This window comes from Apodemus sylvaticus, chromosome 23 (assembly GCF_947179515.1).
Source record: "Apodemus sylvaticus chromosome 23, mApoSyl1.1, whole genome shotgun sequence".
Lineage (NCBI taxonomy): Eukaryota > Metazoa > Chordata > Mammalia > Rodentia > Muridae > Apodemus > Apodemus sylvaticus.
Genome location: NC_067494.1, coordinates 40391924 through 40409742, shown reverse-complemented (window position 1 = coordinate 40409742; position 17819 = coordinate 40391924). Strand labels below are relative to the sequence as shown.

The following is a 17819-nucleotide window of genomic DNA, read 5'->3' as shown; positions in this document are numbered from 1 at the left end:
AATCCCAGCACTCAGAAGGCAGACCCAGGCAGATCTCTGAGTCTACAGAGTGAGTTCCAGTACAACCAGGGTTTCACTGAGGGAAAAAGAAAAAAAACAAAACAAAACAAAAACTAAACAATGCTGGGCTGGAGATGTAGCTAAGTAGAATGCTAATTGAGTGTGCATAAAATTTGAGGTTAGCATTTAGGCTTGGCAGTCCATGCTTGCAATCCCAGAACTTAGGGAGGCAGAGGCAGAAGAATCAGTTCAAGGGGATCCTTGGAGACACATACTGAGTCTGAGGCCAGCCAGGGCTTCTTCATGAGACCCGCTTCTCTCTAGCGCTCAAACAACTCTGATTCCCTAATCTCACGGAACATCACACAACTCATTAACCCCGCATTCTAAGGACACGGGAGACTGAACTTAGAGCCTGTGGCAATACAACTGACGATGCTCAGGCAGAAGTGTGAGGAGTTCTTACATTTACTTCTGTGTTGTTAACATTCAGTTTTCCTGCTGTTTTCATATAGAATGAGAGAGAGAGGAAGGAACTGGGATACAGGAGGGCAGGCAAGAGAATGCCCGGTGCTCCCACTCACGGTTTCTGCTACCTATGAGCTTTTCTGTTTGATGGTAGAAAGTCAAACTGACTTAAAGAGAAGCAAAGGCTGCTGCTGCTGTCTCTTCTGCAGCCTCCTGGGGCCGCTTTATGAAGAAAGTACAGGAAGCAGGTAGCTCTGCATGCCCCTGGTGGCCACTGGCTTTAGTCCAAAGAGAAGGGCACTAGAAAGGCAAAGCGGGCCAGCCACCAGGAGGGAGGGCACTTCCCCAGATGGATCTGAGAGTGAGACTCTGAAGAGCTTATGAAGCACAGCCGGGCTGCAGGATGCTTTTCATCGTGAAGGGAAATGGAAGCCCACTTGTAGTAAGTGCCTCATACAAGGCAACAACACGGGAACAGAGCAGCCGCTGGCCCCGCCCTTCAGACTCTCCCCTTTTGGGGGGCGGGGGAAAGGATCAGGTAATATGTTAAGTCCACAGCAGACGTTAGTGCCCAGGTCTGGATCTGGGAGGCTTCACAGAGGCAGGCCTAAGACACAAAGCAGAGTGTGCTCAGAATGGGGCAGGCCAGAGACGTAGCAGGAGGGGAGACTGCAGGTACGACCATTGAGAATGGCCCTCAGACACCCAGGAAGAGTGGCAGCCTTTGCTCTGCAGCCGACTTGGCAGACATCAAGACCTAGGGCACAGCCCTGTTCCATTTTAGTTCTGAATGAAATGATACCCGTGTGAGTTCTCTGCATAGTGTCTAGACTAATGGGAGAGAAAGAACAGAGGCAAGGGGAACTAGGGGGCTGCTGTGGCCATCCAGGGAGGATTAGGAAGCTGCTGCGGTCCCGGTAGGCCATGCTGGCGGCTGGAGCCAGCACAGAGCAGAGGGGTTGTAGGGATGGTGCGTAAGACATCAGCAGTGGACTTTACCAGAAGGGACGGATGTGACTTGATAGAGCAGAGGCTATGCTGGCAATGGTGGCTTTAGACAGTAAAAGGATACCAGGTCTCCTTGCATCTTCCATTGAGATTCCACCAGGTAGTTGGTCATGCAATACCTTCTTTCTTGGATGCATGATATGTCTGAGCCCAGACCATGGTGATTCAGTGGTGCCAAAGCCAGATCACGCTCGTTCTTTACAGTGTCTGAAGAGCTGTCTGTTTCTCTATCAGGGTTGGCAGTACACTCTGCTCCTACCTGAAGAATGTGTGGGATCTGGGTCTCACTGACTTAACAGAGTCCAGTTCCCAACCATGGCTTTGGCTGCCTGTTATCACGTGGAACACGAATGTGTCCCTAGAAGCTACGCAAGAGGTAAAGTAGAGGCCGTACAGCCTGTCCATCAACCTGACACCCGGACCCAGCCGAGGGAATGATCCGTGGCTCCAGGATTCTAATGGCGCTTGTCGGTCACTTGCTTTAGCTCCTCAAGTGGTTGAAATTGGCCTTCTGATTCTGCTTCAGGTATTTAAGGACGTCAACACTTGCTGTCCTGGTCGCTGCTGCCTTATCTCAGTCTACCCTGCCTGTTCTGGTCCCCTTTCTGAGTGAGCCCCCCCACCCCTCCATCCCACCCCCCAGGCTGGAACCCAGGGCACCGTGCATGCTACACAGATGTTCTACCACTCACCTATATCCTCAGCTTAGGTCTGTTATTTTTACGCCTACACTGCTTCTTTTCTCTTCTAATTGATGACATTGCTTTATATTCAAACAGGGTCTTACATGGTGCTGGAGCTGGCCTGTAATTCACTAAGTAGCCCAGGCTGGCCCTGAGTGCTGAGAAAATGGACACTGACAGGTAGTTAAGTGCTGCTTTTCAATCAGGTGCACAATGGAGACTCCATCCGTACACCACAGGATCCTTCTGCCTCACCGTCTGGAATGGGCAACAGCCATTTCAGCCTTCGAACGCGATGGTTTTTGTGCCTTGTTACATGGGCACATTTATATAGAACTGGTTCTGATAAACTTCGCCCCCCATGGCCCCCCATTCATCTGTGAGATGTCAATGATTTCAACACAGGGAACAGAATTCATAAAAGACTCTTCTTCTCAGTCACCCACATCTTAGGTCAGAGATTGTATGCAGGGGAACTGGGAGTGCCCCGTTAGCCTCAGTTCCCACGTAAGAATGGGAACAGTGCCAGGAAGGCCCAAGAGAAAAAGCACAAGGCGCTCTCTTACCCTCCGGGTTCAGAGGGGCAGGGCTGGCTGGCCCGCCCTGCCAAGAGAGAACAAGTGGGTTAATAGTTGAGGACTGCTGTGCTAGCCTACCTAGCTCCTTCCATCTTTTAGGGGTGTGGCAGAGTAGAGCTTGGAGCCACAGCTGTCCATCTGATGGGTGACTGCAGGCTCCTCCTGCAGAGGAGAAAGAGCTAAGGGCACTTGGCACTCCCGAGGTGCAAACAGCTCCCGGTGAAGCCGCAGCCGCAGCCGCGCAAACACCTCATGTTTGTTTCTTGCTACTATCAATAGTTACTTCACTTCTACGGTTCTGCAATTCCCCAAGAGCTCTTACCTTGTCTTCAGGTTCAAAGTTCTGGCACCTCACTGGAGGTTCCCCACCCTGGAACTGTGCCCTGGTTCCCACACCCTCCACAGTGTAGGAACACGCTTCCCTGGGGAGAACAGCAGAGAACAGGACACTGAGAAAAGGAAGCAGAAGGGGCCATGCACCGAGGCCCACGCCTGACACTGCTCCACAGTGAGCTAACTTCTTCCCTTGGAGACGTTGGTTTGGCGGGAACTTGGACCCCAGGACAGAGGCTGCTTTCAGCACACGCACAGCATACCTCTCAACAAACTGACGGAGAATCAGATCTATTATTACTCTGTGGGACACCCGGGAGTGGAAAAGCTCATTAGGAAATGTCAAGAATGGCCCGAGTGTTATTCCTTATAGGTGACTGATTAAATAGGCCATTACTAAACAAAGAGTGGGGCTGGGAGCCTCGCATGGTACATACCTTTAATCCCAGCATTTGAGAGGCAGAGGCAGGCAGATCTTTACGAGTGAGGCAGCCTGATCTCTGTAGCTAGTTCTAGACCAGCTGGAGCTGTATGGAGAGATCGTGTCTTAAATAAAACAAAGAAGAGTATGAAAATCCAGGAATAAATGAAGACTGTCACTACTGTGACCCAGAAGTCCCCGACTCTGTCTCAGGATTGGTTTTCTGTCTATAGAGTCCAGCAATCATCTCAATGTTCCAACTTTGCCATTATAAAAAGGGAGGTGGTGGCACATGCCTTTAATCCCATCACTTGGAAGTTAGGGGCAGGCAGATCTCTGCAAGTTCAAGGCCAAGTTGGCTTACCCTGTTGTCCCCCTGTCCCCCAAAAACTAAAGTGGTGTGCGCGCACGCACGCGTGTGTGTATGTGTGTGTGTGTGTGTGTGTGAAGGGTAGTCCCTTCATAATGGACTCAGTGGATCTTGCTTTGGTGAGTAGCTCTATATCCTTGGGGAATTGGAAGGCAATCTCCAAGAGACAGGCATTCTACTTTCACACTGAGTTTTGAAGGCTAGGAGATTGAAGACTCCTATTCTAGGAAAAGATAACTGAAACTAATAAACAGGACACATCCATCATAAGATGAATTTAGGGGCTGGAGAGATGGCTCAGCAACTAAGAGCACTGACTGCTCTTCCAAAGGTCCTGAGTTCAAATCCCAGCAACAGCATGGTAGCTCACAACCATCTGTAATGAAATCTGACGCCTCTTCTGGTGCATCTGAAGACAGATACAGTATACTTAGATATAACAAATCTTAAAAAACAACAACAAAACCAAAAATAAAATAAAATGAGTTTATAGAAAGCTTCCAGGTTTTCTTTCCAAGATGTTAAAAATACATCAGGAGCTCTGAAGAGCTGGTCCAGAGCACCTTTTGCTCTTGCAGAGGAAACAGGTGTAATTCCCAGTACTCACATTTGAGTTGCAGCTGTCCATCCCGTCTAGTTCCAGGGCATCAAACATCTGCTTCTGGCCTCGGCAGGCACCAGGCACCCACACGGTGAACATACATGCAGGCAGAATACTCCTACATATAAAGTAAACTAAGCCCCCCAAAAGAACCAATCATTCTGGGAAAACGTGACTTGACTGAATTGTCCCAAAGACAACAAGCAGAGGCAGCAGAAGTTCTGGACATAGCTCCTTCCAACACACACACAGGCAGGGCTTGAGTGTTAGGAGTGCTGGGGTGGGGGTGGGGAGAGATGGCTGATCCTGGCTAGCGGCCCACACTACCTGGATTAAGTGAAACTGTTATGAAGATTCCCTAACGTTCACTAACACTCGTAAGAAGACCAGATAGACTCGACTCTCTGCGAGGCCATCTTGTGATTATGTAAAGCACAGACGCACAGCCCCATCCTGACTTTACGATTCACAGTTAGCTTGTGCTAGAGCTGCTGTACGGTTGCCTTCCTCTGGCCCAGGCCTGAATGGGCGACTCTACAGCCGATCCGTAGGCAGACACTTGGGAGCATGCTCAGTGCTGGTTTCCCGCATCCGTGGCAATGGAACGAAGATGCTTGCCCGCACTCAGCAGTACCAGTCAACAGCTACACTGGCGCCAGGTTTTAGCCAAATGGCTGATGGCTTTAATCTGTGTTTAATTATGTTTCCCACAAACTAAGGTACCAACATCTTTTGCACCTTTGGTCTTTTAGGTACTATACAGGTGCATTCATTTTTTTCTTCCATGATATAACTAAAATTTATTAGAAAAAAAAATTAACAAGAGCACAAAATCAGGTCACACAATCCGGCAAAGTCAGTGTCATCCCAGGTGACATGCATTATTAATTGGATTCTTTTTCAAAAAGATGAAAACCCAAAAAAAGTCCCAACAATTCAGCACATGGGCAATTCAATGACAGGGACGTTTCAAGTGTTCCCAGTTATGATGGCGTTTCTCAGGCGATGCTTGAAGTGACTGGAGGGTCAGGAGTGAGTTCATGTAACTAGGGGGAGGTGCCCTCTTCTCAAAGGACCCAAGACCCATAATTCAAACTTGGCAAACACATGTAATTGATCTTTTTTGATCTGCAAAATTTTATTAAGCAATAGCTAGACAAATCTTACAATTTCAAATCATCAAGAAAAAATGAGATTAACCTATTTCAATTTTAAAGGCAAAATGATTTGGACAAACTACATCGTTTTGAATGCAAACCATTAATCCCTTCTAGAATACTTCCTGGACAATCTAGTATACAAAATGCATACAAAGATAGGCAAGGGAGAGCTCATTGAGATGCAATGGTGACTCTCAACAGATCTTGTCTGGAAGGTTAAAGCAAAAGGCTGAATTTTAAAAGGAAATTAAAACAACACCAACAACACTGGAGGGACCGATGTATACGAAACAGTGCACGCTGTTCCCAAAGTGTGGACAAGAACATGCTGGTGGTCTTGTTTGGTCTGTGACCTGTGCACCCCATGTTGCACATTTATGGGGATAAAAAGATGACAGAGAAGGAGCAAGACAGATGCCAGCAGAAGCAATAGTAGTAAACTTGGAAATTATGCCCAAATTTACAGTACTAAAATAATGCATTTATAAACAAATGCAAACAATACACCTTTGGTAAATAATACAGTGCCCTTTTCACTCAAATGTATAACCATGCTTTTCTATAACACAAGAAAAAAATTATCTACAATAAACAAGATCTTAACATCCTACCCTTCCCCTTAAAATTGACCTGTAAACAGAAAATACAGATACAAAGCCACAAGATAACAGCACAAAGCTGCAGAAAACGGAAACAAAGTCACAGTCCTCTGGAGTTTATCAGCCAGAGACCAGGAGACACACAGAGGTGCAGACTTCTGAACTCTATGCTATCATAAACTCCTAGGATCTCAAATGACAGTTCACACCCAGCTAATGTCAACCTGCCCACAGCCCACAGGACAGCAAGGGTCCCCTTTAGTGTACCACACCAAAGGCAGCAAGCCTATACCTGCACTCTCCTTGCTGAACCCCCGCCCAGTTTTACATCCACATAGTGCCTTGTTTTCCTTGAGGATGCCGCCGGAGTAGAGCACACTCCTAAGGGCCTTCCACTGTACTTGGGTTTGATGCTGCCATACTTTTTAGTAGCATAAGCATTCTACACACATTCAGGGGTGACCTGCTGGTTTCTGTCCAGGACTCATGAAACCCTTTTTCTATACCGGCCCCCCTGTGAAGGGGAAGGCAGCTGCTGGATCCTGAGCTCTCGGGCTGCTAGAGCAAGAGCGTCTGTCTGCGCTTGTCCAGGCACGTCTTTTCATTTAAGAGGTGGACAAAAGGAGGCCAGACAGCCCCGGGGTTTGCTCAAAGTCACTCTCTCCCAGTGGCAATCACCTCTGATTACAGAATGAACATTACCCAGAGTGCAGTCTGGCTGCAAAGTACCAACATGCCAAAGCTTTTGCTCTGTATGTCCACTGGAGCTGAGTGTTTCTAGCTGTGGTGGTCCCAGTTTTTCTCGGGCTATCCATTCAAATGCGTAGTGTATAGTCACTCACAACTTTTGTTTTGATGATACCAGAGCCAAATAAATCTAACACTAGTTTTCATGTTGGTTAATATACTCTTTCCCTACAAATCTCTATGTAGATGACTGTTTTTAATTTAGGTATCCCATGAGACATTGGGACATTAACAAATTGCTATTAATAACCATGAAATACCTAGAATTCTGTACTTAAAGTCTGAATTTGAAGAGAATTTAATCAAGTGATGTTTACTGGAAGAAGACATTACCTTAAATGCTACAATGTCACAACTGCTGCAGCCAGCAGCCCACTGCCCAGTGAACCTGAGACTCACCTTGCGCCTGGGGGAGGAGTCTCGTGAGTGGCAGGTGTTCCTGCAGCTCCCAGGTCAAGCACCTTCAAGGCCAGAAGCCCCATCCAAGGACAGAAAGTATCTTTTAGGGATTTCCTCCATATTCGTTCTTATTTTGCAAAGTTGTAAGTATAACTTTTGCATTTTTGAAAAGGCCAGTTTTAACTAAAAAACAAACAAAACCTAAAACTTCAAAATAATTTACTAAGGAACTCTTTTGAGACTCTTATCTCAGACATCTTGCCCTTCCCTGCGTCTTATCACATTTTATTTTTAACTAACATTTTCAAAATAAGAAATACTACCTTAGGAGTAGGCTATCTCAAAGGAATAGTCTATTTTGCATATAATCAATACTGACATAAAAAGTAAATTTATTTTTTTAGGGGATTAATACGATTTTTCTCCCAACTCTCAAGAAAGTTACAAAGCACCCAGCCCAAAAAAAAAAAAAAAAGCCTTCTGTCATATTCTCTTTATTTTTTGCAGCAAAATATATTGCCACCAAACAAGACATTAATTACAATGGTACTATTTTTCTAAATAAATAATAAAATTGGCATAAACCACCAATACATAGTAACAAAATAGTTCCCAAGAATACTATTATAAAGAGCAAGATAAATAACTATCTCTCAGACAAAACAAAGGAAATTGCATTTAAATTATTCCATAAACAGAGAGGCTACAACAGTATTGCACGACTAGTGATAAGCACTGAGACACCTTATCAAGCTACAGGAGTTTACGTAAACACAGTAACTCTGAATATCTGTTCAACTCCTTCTGGGACAACTGATCCGCCTAAGAATCAGCTCCCATAGTCTAAATTATAAAATGGAAAAGTCCAGTATCAGTTGGGAGATGTTCTTGCCCATATTTCTTTGGAATCTAGAAAAAAATGACGAGTAATTTAATTTTGCTCAGTTAAAGGAATCAGACAGTTTCTTTTCTAATTCTTAAACTAAAAACAAAGAGGAGGAGGAAGAAGAGAAGGAAGAAGAGGAGGAGGGGGAGGAAACCAAAATAATGTTTAAGCCAAAAAGAATTTCCTTGGCATCTTTCACTTGTCAGCTTTAAAATAAAACCCAACTCAAAAGTCAAAGCTCTTGTGCTCTGGGAATAAGCATCACAGGTACCAGCAACAGCAAGAACTGGGTCTGACCACCAGGTCTGGCTATTTGCCTGGGTGTGTCCCACGAGAAGAAATGTCTCGGAGATGCTGCAGGCAGAATGAATAAAGCAGGGACATCATAAGGCGGCTTTCCCTGGGCAGTCTTTCAGTGCAGCCCAACGCCCATCAGCAGTCCTTTTTTCCCTTACAGCAGTTTGTGGAGTTCTCCCCAAGGATCTGACCATGACCCTATCTTTTCATTACACTTATTACTGTTGGAAAGCATTCAAATCAACTGAATTTTAATGTGAAGAAGGGAAGGAAAGGTGTAGCTGCAAATAAGTCTCATTCATGTTTTAGAAAAGACAGAGCAATAGGATCTAAAGAGAAAGATGTCGACAGTAAAATGTTCCCGACTAAAACAAAGGGGTAAGGAGGACAAAGGCTGTTTCTTGACAAGTGGAGGGAGGGTCTAATGACTGTGATGTAAGCCCGCTGGACCCCAGCCTCGAGCGGCCCACTGACTCAAGTCTCTTACCTTCTTCCAAAACTGGATGGGATTAATTCTGACACAAGAAGCCAGTGGGGTTTCCACCTAGTATCCTGGAGAAATAACCCTTGCATAAGCCACACTAGCAGCTCATCCAGGTGCCTGCTTGTGAGCCTGTCTCCATGGGCAGCCCCTTCCCTCACACACTGCCTATCAGATCACACGGACACTGGAGACAGCTCCCATCCCCTGGGGCTCACAAGAGCAGGGAGCAAGGCAATTGCATTCTTCCAGGTACCTTTTAGTGAGCAGCACGCATCTCTGAATGACATGCTGTCCTCCCCAACCCAGTATAAGCTCAATCCTCCACAGTTTTGGTTGTGTTTAAAAAATTTTTTTTCACTAGTGATAATGCTGGAAGAGTGACAGAGGCCAGACGACATGAAGACTGAACACTGACACGCCCTATTTTAAAAGAAGAGCAATCTATCTTCTTTGCAAAGGCCCTTAATCCTAGGCATGAGAAGTAAATTCAGCACAACACTCTGCAGCCAAGCAACACTGCCTTCAAGAACACAAGATACCTCAAATTCTTGGCTTCCAAACACCACTCTATCAAAAGCAAAGAGACAATGCGGGCTAACGGAACAAAGGACCACGCCCACAGATCAGCACTCTCCTGCCTGCTGGCTTCCTCTCCACCGTGGTCTCTGGTCTTCTCAGGTACTAGCAGCATGAGCTCTGCTCCAAAGGCTCCTTCCAGCCATGTCTCCTGCATCTGCCTCTTCATTTTAGGCGCTGAGTCACATTGGCCAGGGCAACAGCAAAAGCCTGCACAGCTGAGAAGGGGTACTGGAAGTCTAGGATGTATGCGTTACCGTCAATCCGTCCAAACTGCATCACCTAGGGGAGGATGCAGGAAACAAACACATGAGAGGAAAACAAAGTGAGAGACAGCAGCCAGTTGTGCCCGCCCCAGGGAAGCAGAGAGTGCAGTCCAGGACAGAGTTCTAGAAACTCAAGTAACTGCATCTGATGGGCTTCTCCATCTAACAGGACAGAGGATCATGGCTGATAGTGTAAGGGGGACAAGGAGCTCACGTGGAGCGCTACAGATAAAGTGGGTTCTCCAGAGAAAACAAAGAGAAGACTCCACACCACACTGAGAGACTTCAGAGATGCGCCAACTTTGTCAAAGGTCTCTGCCTCAGAGCAGGCTTCCCTGGTGACTTTGTGGAGTGTCACAACCCCTTCCTCTATGCTCCTTCTTGTCCAGGCTCAACCTGTGGCTTTGCCACTTCTCGTGGCCACAAAACATGACATTACTGCACCACAGCATAAGGTACACAGCCATTTCCTTGTGGTCTTTCTCCCTTTTTTGAAAGACACATGGTAACTGTTTCTTCCATGTCTCTCAATAGTCTTGCTTTCACTTAGAATAAGGGTTGCTTTCTGTAAGCTGTTAGACTTTTTAGGCTCTGGAATCACGTCTCTGCAGAACCACTCAATTTTGTTCATATCAGATGAAAGTACTTGTAGAATTTATTAGGCAGAACTGTTTATCAGTAAGAATTTTATTTACAATAGGAAAGGGGCTGCATGGATGTATTGACCAGTCTGCCAATTCTTGGCTTAGAAACTTCCAAGCACACAGCAGGCAGCAAAAATATTTGATGAGTTAATTAAGTAAAAATGAAATTTAAAATGGATGGGCCTCCTAGGATAATCAGGAGGTGAAGTGAGGTGGCAAGGCAGGGCTTCAGAGGCCACCGTGCTGTGACAAGCACTGTCTTGTCATCTGTGGTCTTCATTTGTACTTGAGAACTGGAGGATGTGTTTAGCAATAAACACATAGAGATAAGCAAAAATAATTAGGTAATGAAAATATTGAGGAAAAACTCATAAAAAATCCAGCTGTGAATCACAGTGTGGAGGTTTGAAAGGTTTGATCTCCTGCCTCCCCATAGACTGTGTGTGGGAATGCTTGGCCAGGGGCCTGTTACTATTAGGAGGTGTGGGCTTAGTGGAGAAAGTGTGTCACTGTGGGGACAGGCTTCATGGTCTCCTATGCTCAGGCCAAGCTCAGTGTGACAAACAGTTTCCTTCTGCCTGCAGAGTAAGATGTGGAACTCTCCTCCTTCAGTGGTGTAATGCTTTCTGCTATGGTAATGGTAAATCTCTGAAACTGTAAGGAAATGTTTTCCTTTTGTGACACAATGCAGTCACCAATACCTAGTGCTTAAACTGGGAAAGTAGGGGCAGCTCTCGTGTGTGCTAATGCGGGAGGGGAGGCAGGGTTGGCAAACACAACCTTCTCCCACAGGTGGCAATGAACAGCTATTCTAGTCAGTCTGTCCAAATGCACTGTCTTGGGGCCACGGTGGTGGGAAGCAAAGCCATGAAATGAAAAAGTAGGAAAGCGGTAAGGAAGTTTGTCAACTCCTGAGGGAAGCAGACAGCACAATCCACTAGTTAGTCAGGGGGAAGGCAACACATGATGGCTACAAGTATCAATAAATAACAAATCTATGCTTTTACAAATATAATGAGATACCAGAGAGCACCAAACCCTAGCAGGCACCTGCGGCTACCAAGCATGTGGTGTGGGACCGCGTGGGACTGTGCTTTCCCTTTCTAACGTCTGCCTAGCGGTTCACACATCACTTGGATTGAAAGCACACAAGGAGGCCTTTTACCTGCTCGCTCCGAGTTCAAGGCCCCGGCCCACTTGCTCAGTGGCCACAGTGCCACAGTCTCCTTACCTGTCGTCCCTCCAGCTCGATCTGGAAGTTCTTGGCAGACTCCTGGGTCACCCGTCCTCCGAAGTCCAGCTGGTACACCTGCGTGGCCTCATTCCACAGAGGCTGCTTGTTGGCCATGACGTACACAAAGCCCTGGCTGCCCAGCCGCCCGTCCTCCTTCTCACTGGCTTTGCGGCACTTGAATTCCTCCAGCTCGCTGGCGGCCCGCAGGCTCCTCTTGCTTTTCCAGCCCTTCTTGCTGCCCTGGCTTTGGTTCATCAGCTCGTCCCCGCTGATGAACAGCTCCGGCTCGCTCTCGGAGCTGTCCTGGAACTCGTTTGTCTTGTTCAGCTTCTTGGACTTCAGCTGCTCCTTCTGACTTTTTGCTTTCTTCTTCTCTCGCCCTAGGCGGGGGCTGGAGATGAGAGAATTAAAGTCACTCAGAGTCCTAGCATCCTTTTTTACTTTGCCCTCAGTGATGGCCTGAACATTTCCTTCCTCCGCTCGGCTATCCAGGCGCTTCCGGTTCTTCTTTCCAAATTTTTCTGTTCTCTGGGGTACAGGGCTTTCTGTCAGAGAGAGGACTTCCTGGAAATTATCTGCAGTCTCTACCATCACCTCTGTGCCCATGTGGCTTTGGAGCTCAGCAGGAGGAGGGGACACAAGAGGTTTCTCCACCACTAAGTGGGGCTTGGTGGGGAGGGTGCCCTGGGCACTCTGCATGGGTGGGCAGGTGCTGTAGGAGTTCCACGGGTGCAAGGCGATGGGTGGCAGCTGTAAACTGGAGCAGGTGCTGCTTCCTGGATATGTGGGGGGCAAGGTGCAGTAGGAGAGGCTGGGTGGGTACGCTGGCTGCAGTACCACAGCAGGCTCCTGTTGTGCAAACTGGGCCGGGGACAGGGCATCCTTAGGGGGACATGGCGCTTGTACTCCAGGCACAGAGGGGTTGCTATAGCTGCCTGGATATGGCACTCCCATCCCATAGCCTGTCTGAAAGGTGGCAGTGGGGCTGGACGGAGACTTGGGAGACACAAAGGGCATCCGAGCCACCTCCAGGTGCTGGCCTTGCCCTAGCATGAGCGGGGACAGTTTTAAGGGGTTGGGCACTGTAGGTTGTGCTGTCCTTTCCTGGGGAACCCAAACGTCCTCACCCAGCACAGGGTCCCACTGGTAAGGGGGAGGCCGCTTCATGGTGACAGCAGCTTCAGGAAGTGGGGGGTGCCTCAGAGGCTTCTCGAGCTGACAGTGCTGAGACAGGGCCTCATCCTCTGTGAAGGCTGAGTTGACATAGTCAGTGCGATCACGGGAGGAGTCAGGAGGGCTTAGAAGGTTGTAGGAGGACTGGGAGGCCAGCGGAGAGGTGCTGAGGGCATGGGCCAGGGCTGCCCCTGCCTGCGGGCTGGGCCCTGCGCCACTGCACTGGCTGCAGGTGTAGAGGGCAGGTGGAGGCCGTGCTGGGAGCTGCGCCACTGCCCCACCAGCGCCCCCCTTAGGCTTGGCTGGGGGCTGCAGCGGGGCACGGGAGCTGTCAGCCAGCTGGGCCATCTTAAGTGCAACCTCTCGGTTGTTCCTTCGCAGGGTGGCGTGGATGAGACTGGTGTCCAGCCTGTGAGCAGCACTCCGGCCCTGGGCCAGCTGGCTGGCGACTTCAGGGTATGGGGGTGGGTCCCCTGTGGGGATGGAGTATCGAGGGACAGTTAGGCGGTTCAGAGTGGCACTGGTGCAGGGTTGAGGGACCTTCTTCTCAGTGGCTGTGAGTCTCAAGGTGGCAGAACTGCCTGGGCCGGGGAGAGTGTAGGTATTCTGGGCACAGAGCATCCGAGTGCGAGGCCGGCACACCTCCTCCACATTGCCACTGCTGTCAAAGGTGGTAATCCTCTCGTAGCCTAGCGGAGGCTGGTAGTGTGCGGCTGTAGGATACAGTGAGAAGTCACCCTTCTTCAAACACACATCCACTGGCGGCTGCGGTGGCGGCAGGGGGGGTGGGGGTGCAGCCGTGGTGGGGGCAGCAGGGATAGTTCCTGGGTATGGGGGTGGGGGATTCATCTTCGCCATCTGGACCTCCTGAGGGGCACTGAAAACCACTGCGTCCCCCTCGGCAGCCAGCTGAGGCACTGGCCGCAGGGCCTTGGCCGACTTCTGCAGGTGCTCATGGTCCCGGTCTCCATGGTCCACTGCAGACAGCTGTAGAGGTGCCTGTGGTGGCGGTGGTGGCAAAGGCAATTGAGGAGGATTCTGAATGATGCGGCCCATTTCTACACCTCCAAAAATCACCTGTCCAGGACTGGAGTACCGGCTGGAGACTGGGTACGGGGTAGCAGCATCACCTGCATGCTCTACTGACCCTACCGCTGTTGTCTGATTGGTCAACACATCCAACTGCACGTTTTGATTGGCCAGCAGGGACTGCACCAGCCCTATGCTCTGCGTGGGAGACAGAGCTTGAGCAGAGCTGTGGATTGGTGCAATGGGGATGTTTACCGTACAGGGCGGGCTGTTTTCAGGGACACCAGATGCTCCTGTAACTGTAGGACAGACAGACAAACAAGGATTGGTTGCAAAACAGTGTCAAAGAACTAGGTCAGAACAAGACGCATACTTAAATGTATCTTTTGTTTTTCAAGCAAAATGTGACCACTAAGACTGAGATGTGTTTGCTTGGAGACAACGAGGCTGTTCACAAAGCCTCTCTAACGTTTCTGGAAGAACGCGGTCCACTGAGGAATGTCCTGAGGAGGTCCACTAAGGAGTGTGCAGCACAGCCTGCCTGTTGAACACAGGCTAAGGTACTGCCAAACATCTCAGTGAACAGGTCTGAGCCTTCTGAATCTGGTACCCCGTGTTTGCATGACACCATTACACATAAATTTCTACAGAGCTCTTTCGTGGTTTTGCTCATAAAATGCCTATGTAAAATAAAGTAGAAACACCAGAGGAAAAAATTCCTAGAAATGGGCATATTGGCTGAATGCCCTTTGCCTATTCACTGCTTTTTAGCATTTCAAACAGCATTTAAGGTACAAGCAACCAACACAAGCACGTGGATATTCCATTTACCATCCAGTGGTCACTTCATGACCCACAAACGTGAGCCATGACTTGCAGGCGGGTGCTCAGAGCCGCCGTCTGCGCCCTGCTGGCAGTGCTGCTGCCGCCTCTAGCTTTGCTCCCCTTAGCCTACTAAGTGGCTGTCTCTTCCTCAGAGCACACTGCCACAGGCCCAGAGGCCTGAAACTTGGTGTTAAATGCTGCATAGCAACAAATAATTGAGCAGCAAACAGGATCTAACAGGCTTATTATATAGGTGGGCTGACTTCACTCAAACAGCAGAATGTGGCCAATAAGTTACCACAAGTTAAGCCTGGCCTTGGGCCTGTTAACCATTTCTTTGCTGGGACCTCCCCTGAGACAGTTATCCTCTGGCTGCAGGAGTAGGTCCCACCGCGGGCCTCCTATCATTGGTATGCTGATCTCTTTGATGTCCATGAAGCAATGACTTCAGGTATCTCCCTCACCAATGGAGAGCCTCTGTGGATTCACAATCCCTGACTGAAGCCCCAAGACAGTGTACTCCATCCTCTCAACAGAGAACTACACACACACACACACACACACACACACACACACACACACACACACACACACCTCTCTCTCTCATCACTGCATCTGGGACAGCAAAGAGATGTCAAGGGAAAGGAAGAGCCACACTTTCAGAGACTGGAACGGCAGAGCAGGGTAGTTCGATAACGACACACCCAAGTTCATTCACCAAAGGGCAGGCGCTGGTGCAGAAGTAGTCTGGTGTACAAAACTTGTACTTAAAAGGCAAGAATGTTTCTCAAGTACCCTTGAGTAACTGAGAATAGTAAGATACAACTTATTGGCAGCCACCGGAAAACATTCTGATTTGGGAATAAAACAAGACTATTAAAGAAGCCCCTACTACAGCAAAAAGATCTCGAGGCCAGCAGATGTCTGACAGTTTGTAAAGTAAAATTTAAAAACCGTGTGCTAAATAAATAGCATCTCTAAGTCACGCCAGGCCTCTGTACAGAGACTTGACCTGTATGGTGGCTCTGAGTCCGTGAGATAGGGCAGGTTAGAGAAGTTGGTGTCTGGGAGCACTATAGGCCCCTAGAGAGCTGTCCGAATCAGGGACAGAAAGGACAAATGCTAGATGAGACAGGATTTAGTTCTGATTTTACATAGCCCTTCTAGATTAGGTTGTTTCTAGGCTCCTGATTTGAACTCCTGACCTGACTTCCCTTCCCGACAGACTGTAAGCTGTGAGGTGAAATACACACTTTCCTCCCCAACTTGCTTTTGGTCACAGAGTTTAAGTAAGCAATGGAAAGCAAAGAGAGGCCACACGTGATGTGCGAATGCTCTGTGGACTGTCACTTGTCACTACCATCTAAACCACACATGCTCTCTCTGGGAGCCTCCTTCCTGACCAACAGCAGCCACAGTGGCTCTCCTTCCGGGATACACCATGATAGGCTCTCCTCCCAGGATACACCATGATAGGCTCTCCTCCCAGGATACACCATGATAGGCTCTCCTCCCGGGATACACCATGATAGGCTCTCCTCCCGGGATACACCATGGTAGGCTCTCCTCCCGGGATACACCATGATAGGCTCTCCTCCCGGGATACACCATGATAGGCTCTCCTCCAGGGATACACCATGATAGGCTCTCCTCCCGGGATACACCATGATAGGCTCTCCTCCCGGGATACACCATGATAGGCTCTCCTCCCGGGATACACCATGGTAGGCTCTCCTCCCGGGATACACCATGGTAGGCTCTCCTCCCGGGATACACCATGATAGGCTCTCCTCCCGGGATACACCATGATAGGCTCTCCTCCCGGGATACACCATGATAGGCTCTCCTCCCGGGATACACCATGGTAGGCTCTCCTCCCGGGATACACCATGATAGGCTCTCCTCCCGGGATACACCATGGTAGGCTCTCCTCCCGGGATACACTATGGTAGGCTCTCCTCCGGGATACACCATGATAGGCTCTCCTCCCGGGATACACCATGGTAGGCTCTCCTCCCGGGATACACCATGGTAGGCTCTCCTCCCGGGATACACCATGGTAGGCTCTCCTCCCGGGATACACCATGGTAGGCTCTCCTCCCGGGATACACCATGGTAGGCTCTCCTCCCGGGATACACCATGATAGGCTCTCCTCCCGGGATACACCATGATAGGCTCTCCTCCCGGGATACACCATGATAGGCTCTCCTCCCGGGATACACCATGATAGGCTCTCCTCTCGGGATACACCATGATAGGCTCTCCTCCCGGGATACACCATGATAGGCTCTCCTCCCGGGATACACCATGGTAGGCTCTCCTCCCGGGATACACTATGGTAGGCTCTCCTCCCGGGATACCTATGATAGGCTCTCCTCCCGGGATACACCATGATAGGCTCTCCTCCCAGGATACACCATGGTAGGCTCTCCTCCCGGGATACACTATGATAGGCTCTCCTCCCAGGATACACTATGGTAGGCTCTCCTCCCGGGATACACTATGGTAGGCTCTCAGGTTTACTGAGTGAGGTGGGTAAACCTCGTCAGCAACTGTACTCAACGACTGAGCACTCTGTCCCCTTGCACGATCCACTCAGAGAGGGATTGTGACAGACAGACGAGTCTAACTATGTGACATACCTGGTAAGTCATCTTCATCTTCACTGAAAACGTTTGGGTTGAAGACAGGCAGATTAATATAGTCCATGGAAATCTTCCTAACTTCTGGGAGATAAATGGTCATCTGCCGAGGCTGGAGATGCAGCAGGCTGGTTTTATAGATTACTGGTGAGAGGAAGGAGGGCACAGTTAGTGGAGGCACGCGGGAGCAGAGCCAGGGCAGCGGTGTGAGGGAGAGGACGGAGGCCATGGATGCTGCTCTCACCTGCAGGCTGCATCAGCAGCTGGAGGGGCTCTGGTGTCTGCCGATGAGCGATGTGGGGTCGGAAAGCTTTGTCTGTCTACAGAACCGCTAATTTTAAATGCCAAAAACATGCCTTGGACTTATCCTTCCTTACAATGATCAGACTCAGGGA

The 17819-nt window shown here is 49.0% G+C and overlaps 1 protein-coding gene across 3 annotated transcripts in view; it reads right to left on the bottom strand.

The window, feature by feature from the left end:
• Positions 1–5579: 5579 nt before the first annotated feature.
• Tulp4 (TUB like protein 4) overlaps positions 5580–17819 on the bottom strand; it is a 139826-nt gene continuing 127586 nt past the window's right edge. For all 3 annotated transcript variants that reach the window (XM_052169326.1, XM_052169327.1, XM_052169328.1), the window contains exons 13-15: positions 17425–17568; positions 11752–14255; positions 5580–9892 (exon numbers count right to left, since the gene is read on the bottom strand). In XM_052169326.1, coding sequence (XP_052025286.1) covers positions 9776–9892; positions 11752–14255; positions 17425–17568 — 2765 coding nt within the window. In that variant the 3' untranslated portion in view covers positions 5580–9775. The remainder of the gene's footprint in view (positions 9893–11751; positions 14256–17424; positions 17569–17819) is intronic.